General features: G+C 42.0%; 1 protein-coding gene across 4 annotated transcripts in view; it reads right to left on the bottom strand.

Annotated features, from left to right (window-relative positions):
* Window positions 1-668: 668 nt before the first annotated feature.
* Window positions 669-6,000, bottom strand: part of trpm2 (transient receptor potential cation channel, subfamily M, member 2) — a 200,903-nt gene continuing 195,571 nt past the window's right edge. For all 4 annotated transcript variants that reach the window (XM_063051496.1, XM_063051495.1, XM_063051499.1 and 1 more), the window contains one exon: window positions 669-1,722. In XM_063051496.1, coding sequence (XP_062907566.1) covers window positions 1,543-1,722 — 180 coding nt within the window. In that variant the 3' untranslated portion in view covers window positions 669-1,542. The remainder of the gene's footprint in view (window positions 1,723-6,000) is intronic.

Genomic DNA, 6,000 nt, shown 5'->3' with positions numbered 1-6,000 from the left:
CTTTCTCTCATGCTGCAGTAAGCATTAATTTGATCAGTCTCAGTACTGATATTGATTGGGTCAGCTAGTAGAAATTAAATGCCAAAAATACTCCAGCATGTCTGGCCACGTTGGTGGGTGGAGACTCTCTGACCTGAAATGTTGACTCTGTTTCTCTTCTCATCCTTGAATATAAAACTCCATTATTAACACACTTGGGGAGGTGAAAAAATCTCCTTTATGAAGCCCCTCACCACCCTAACCGTACAAGGATGCTTTTGGAAGCTTTATTTAAAATCAAGTAATGGTAAAGTTGGAACTTGGCTAAAGTTTTTAAAAACTACATTTGTGTAGGCCCAAGTTTTGCCCTCATGACCTCATTACCCCAACCCTACGTTGAAGTGCTTGCCTTACAGGGTGCAGCACGAGTAGGGCAGGGGGAGAATGTCCAACAGAGGCCAATTGCATCGGAGGCTCCTGGCTAAAGATAGCCTCCCCTCATCACCACTGTCAACTCCACTTCTGGATGTACCTCCACCATAAGTTGCGCTGCATTGTAACGATAATTTCTCTCCCAGGAGCATTTTGTTGACTGGAGACTAGTAGGCATCCTGGACGTGTCCATTACACATATATCTGCCCATATTTTGGGCTTGGAAGCATCAAATAGCAACATTCTCAGGCTGGAAGACATTTATTTTTTTTTCTTAAGAAAGAATAATAAAACAATTGGTGTGTATTTGCAAACAATTAGTTTGATTAGTAATCAATTTCAGTTTCAGAATTGCACAAGTTACAGATTTGGGAACAGACAGATTTTCCCTCAGTGAATATTAACAGCTCAACTTTGACCTTTAAAATATCTTTATAATCACCTGGCAACATTTACTATTAAGAGCCTTTTATAATTACCTGTTACTGTTTCCATCAAAATTCTTCATGATCAACGCTCAATTTACCATTAAAATCCATTTGAAATTGTGAATGTTTTACTTTATAATCACTATTAATTTAAAAGTGAACGCTTTTCAGAATCCCTTCCTCTCAAGCTGCATTTGATCATTCTTAGTGCTGTCATCAGTTGGGGCGGCTAGACGAAACAAGATGCTGGAAACACTCAGCAGGACCAGCCACATTGGTGGGAAGAGACTCCCCAAGACTTGGCAAAGACTCTCCAGACTGAAATGCTGACCTAGTTTCTCTCTTCCCACAGCTGTGACCTGACCTGCCGCAGTTTTCTTGATTTTCAGGTCAGATATCGCCTTTCGTTTGTGTCTACCAGTGTGCAAAGATTCACTGTGCAATACTTACTTCCCTTAATACTGCAAAGACTCAGGAAACAGAGGGGTTAATGATTACATGGTGTGGTCCTCCCTACAGTGGAAGTCACAGTATAGAACACAATGTTCGGCACCAGTTTCAAGGAGGACCCTTTACGCTGGGTATTTCTTATAGTAGCACATGATGAGAACAGAGCTTCATGATTAATTTTCACATGCCTTTCTTTGGTGATATTCAACACATTCCCATGCTCAGCTGTTTTCAGAACCGGTCTTCCAGGAATTAGAAGTGGGCAGAGCGCTTCTCTGCCACAGTCTGTAGGTAGTCCTTGTAGACCATGCACACTGGCACCCCCTGCTCCACCACCTGCCACTTAACCTCGATCTCCTTCACCGAGCCATTCTGCAAGAGGGGCAGCTTGACCTCGCTGCTAGCTTCTGACCCGTCTCGACTGGTGAGAGCCTGTCGGAGAGGAGGCACAGGCAGGGGGATCAGTTTCACATCACTAGAAGCTGCCCACAGCCCCAACACACCCACCTGGCAGCAGGGATTGTACATTTTTAAATTTCAGACTTTATATGTGATAATTAATATATAGAAATAGTGCAAAAAAACTATATTCGTGCTTGGTACGTTCAGCAGTGTACCACAGAGAGCACTCTAACTGGTTGCATCACAGTCTGGTGTGGAAGAGCCACTGCACAGGCTGGAAAATGTTGCAGGAAGTTGCAAACTCAGCCCAGTCCAACATGGGTACTAGCCTCCCAGCATCAGGGACACTTTTTAAAGGTGATGCTTCAAGAAGGTGGCAGTGATCATTAAGGACCCCCATCACCCAGATAACGCCTTCTTCCTATTACTACCAAGTACAGGAGCCTGAAGACCCACACTCAATGTTTCAGGAACAGCTTCTTCACCTCTGCCATCAGATTTCAGAATGGACAGCGAACCAACCCATGAACACTACCTCATTATTTTTGCTCTCTTTCTGCACTACTTATTTAATTAACATTTTTAATATATTTATTATTGTAATTTATAACGTTTATGTATTGCAGAGTACTGCTGCTGCAAAACACAAATTTGACAACACATATATCAATGATAATAAACCTGATTCTCATTCTGATTCATTAAAGAGAAGGGGAACACCAACAAACATAGCACTGTTGTCCCCCTTGTGACTCCTGGAAGAGATAATCCTTTCATTTTTCAAAGGGTACCCCACCCTTCTCTGCCCCTTCAGGTGTGGTAGTGGAAGGAGTCCAGTGGTCATTCCCCACAGGGTTTTAGCATTAGATGTGGTGAGCTATAGTGATCACTCAGCATTTACTCCTCCTCGTCACAATTCAACTCAATATGTGTGTTTAGCCCACTGTTCTACTCTCTCTATACTCATGACTATGTGGGTAGGCACAGCTCAAATGCCATCTATAAATTTGTAATGACACCACTGCTGTTGGCAAAATCTCAGATGGTGACAGGGAGGAATACAGGAGTGAGACAGATTGGCTGGTCGAGGGGTATCATAAAAACAACCTTGTACTCAATGTCAGGAACACCAAGGAGATGATTGTGAACTTCAGAAAGGGGAAGTTGAGGGAACACACATCAGTCCCCTCAACAGTGAAAAACGTGAGCAGCTTTAAGTTCCTGGGTGCCAACATCTCAGAAGATCTATCTTGGGGCCCAACATATTGATACAATCCCAAAGATGCCATGCTAAGGAGTTTGAGAAGAATTGTTGTGTTACCAAAGACTAGCAAAATTTCTACATATGTACAATGGAGAGTAGTTTGACTCACCACCTGGTATGGAGGCTCTGAGGTAAGACCATAAGACCATAAAACCATAAGATATAGGAACAGAATTAGGCTATTTGGCCCATCAAGTCAGCTCTGCCATTTCATCATGGCTGATTCAATTTTCCACTCAGCTCCAATCTACTGCCTTCTCCCCGTATCCCTTAATGCCCTGACCAATCAATAACCTACCAACTTCCGCCTTAAATATACGTACATAAATACTTGGCCTCCACAGCTGCCTGTGCCAAAGAATTCCACAGATTCATGACCCTCTGGCTAAAGAAATTCTTCCTCATTTCCTTTCTAAAAGGATGTCCCTCTATTCTTGAGGCTGTGTCTTCTGGTCTTAGACTCTCCCACCATAGGAAACATCCTCTCCACATCCACTCTATCAAGGTCTTCCACCATTCAATAGGTTTCAATGAGGTCACCTCTCATTTTCCTGAATTCTAGTGAATACAGGCCCAGAGCCAACAGATGCTCTTCATATGACAAGTCACTCAATCTTGAAATCATTTTCTTGAACCTCCTTTGAACCCTCTCCAGATTCAGCACATCCTTTCTAAGAAAAAGGGCCCAAATCTGCTCACAGTAATTTAAGTGAGGCCTTACCAGTGCTTTATAAAGTTTCATCATTACATCCTTGCTTTTATATTCTAGTCCTCTTGAAATGAATGCTAAAATTGCATTTGCCTTCCTCACTATAGACTCAAACTGCAAATTAACCATTAGGGAATTCTGCACAAGGAGTTCAAAGTCCCTTTGTGCCTCAGTTGTTTGTATTTTCTCTCCATTTAGAAAATAGTCAACCCTTTCGTTTCTTCTACGAAAGTGCATGGCCATATACCTACCGACACCGTATTCCTTTTCTTTGCCCATTCTCCTAATCTGTCTGTCCTTTTGTATGCTCTACTTCCTCCAAACTATCTGCCCTTCCACCTATGTTCATCTTGTCTCCAAACTCTGCAACAAAGCTATCAATTTCATCATCCAAATCATTGACATATAACATAAAAAGAATCAGTCTCAACACAGACTCCTGTGGAACACCTCTAATTACCAGCAGCCTGTCAGAAAAGGCTCTCTTTATTCCCACTTCTTGCCTCCTACCAATCAGCCACTGCTTTATCCATGCTAGGATCTTTCCTGTAATACCATGGGCTCGTAGCTTGTTAAGCAGCCTCGTGTGGGAACTTGTCAAAGGTCTTATGAAATTCCAAGTACATAACATCAATCAGTTGTCCTTTGTCTATCCTGCTTGCTACTTCTTCAAAGAATTCCAACAGATTTGTCAAGCAAGATTTTCCCTTGAGGAAACCATGTTGACTGAGGCCTACTTTATCATGTATCTCCAAGTACCCAGAGACCTCATCCTTAATAATCGACTCCAACATCTTTCCAACCACTAAAGTCAGATTAACTGGTCTACAGTATCCTTTCTTCTGCCTCTCTTCCTTCTTGAAGAGCGGAGAGATATTTCCAATTTTCCGGTCTCCTGGAACCATTTTAGAATCTGGTGATTTTTGGAAGATCATTACTAATGCCTTCATGATCTCTTCAACTACCTCTTTCAGAACTCTGGGATGTACATCATTTGGTCCAGGTGAATTATCCACTTTCAGACCTTTCAGTTTCCCAAGAACTTTCTCTCTAGTTATAGTAACTTCACACATTTCATCCCCCTGACATCTGGAACTTCGATAATACTGCTAGTGTCTCCACAGGGAAGACTGATGCAAAATACTTATTCAGTTTGTCCGCTATTTCATTGTCCCCCATTACTACCTCTCCAGCGCCTTTACTCAGCAATCCAATATTCACGCTTGCCTCTCTTTTACACTTTATGTACCGGAAGAAACTTTTGGTATCCTCTTTAATATTATTGGCTAGCTTACTTTCATATTCCACCTTTACCTTCTTAATGACAATTTATTTGTGCCTTCTGATATTTTTTCAAAGCTTCCCAATCCTCTAACTTCCCACTAATTTCTGCTCTTTCTGCTTTTATGTTGTTTTCCAATCAGTTCTGACCAGTTCCTTTCTCATGCCTCTATAACTCCCTTTACTCCACTGTAATATTGATACATCTGACTTTAGCTTCTCCTCCTCAAATTTCAGGGTGAATTTGATCATATTATGGTCACTTGCCCCTAAGGGTTCTTTAACCTTAAGGTCTGTAATCAATTCTGGTCCATTGCACAAGGCCCAATCCAGAATAACTGATCCTTTAGTGGGCCTAACCACGCTGCTCTATAAAGCCATGTCACAAGCATTCCAGAAATTCTCCTCCTGTAATCCAGCACCAAACTGATTTTCCCAATCTACCTGCATATTGAAGCCCCCGTGACTATTGTAACATTGTCCTTTTGGCATGCATTTTCTATCTCCCATTGTAATTTGTAGGCAACATCCAGCAACTTTTATGTGTGTTGCTTGAAATTCCAGCATCTGCAGATTTCATAGAAACATAGAAACATAGAAAATAGGTGCAGGAGTAGGCCATTCGGCCCTTCGAGCCTGCACCGCCATTTATTATGATCATGGCTGATCATCCAACTCAGAACCCAGCCTTCCCTCCATACCCCCTGACCCCTGTAGTCACAAGGGCCATATCTAACTCCCTCTTAAATATAGCCAATGAACTGGCCTCAACAGTTTGCTGTGGCAGAGAATTCCACAGATTCACCACTCTCTTTCCTCATGTTTGCGATCTCATCAGGGTCTTTTTACCCTGGCATTTTGTCAGCTGTATCCACAATGATTTAACACCTTTCAACCTTATGTCACCTCTTTCTAATGATTTGATTTCATTTTTTTCTACCAAAAGAGTAACACCATCCCTTCTGCCTTCCTGCCTATCTTTTTGATAAAATGTATATCCTTGGACATTAAGCTCCTAGCTATAATTTTTTAGCCATGATTCCGTGATGCCTGC

Source organism: Mobula hypostoma, chromosome 6 (assembly GCF_963921235.1).
Source record: "Mobula hypostoma chromosome 6, sMobHyp1.1, whole genome shotgun sequence".
NCBI classification, from domain to species: Eukaryota; Metazoa; Chordata; class Chondrichthyes; order Myliobatiformes; family Myliobatidae; genus Mobula; species Mobula hypostoma.
Note: the sequence above shows the minus strand (reverse complement) of the source record. Positions and strands in the feature narration are given on the sequence as shown.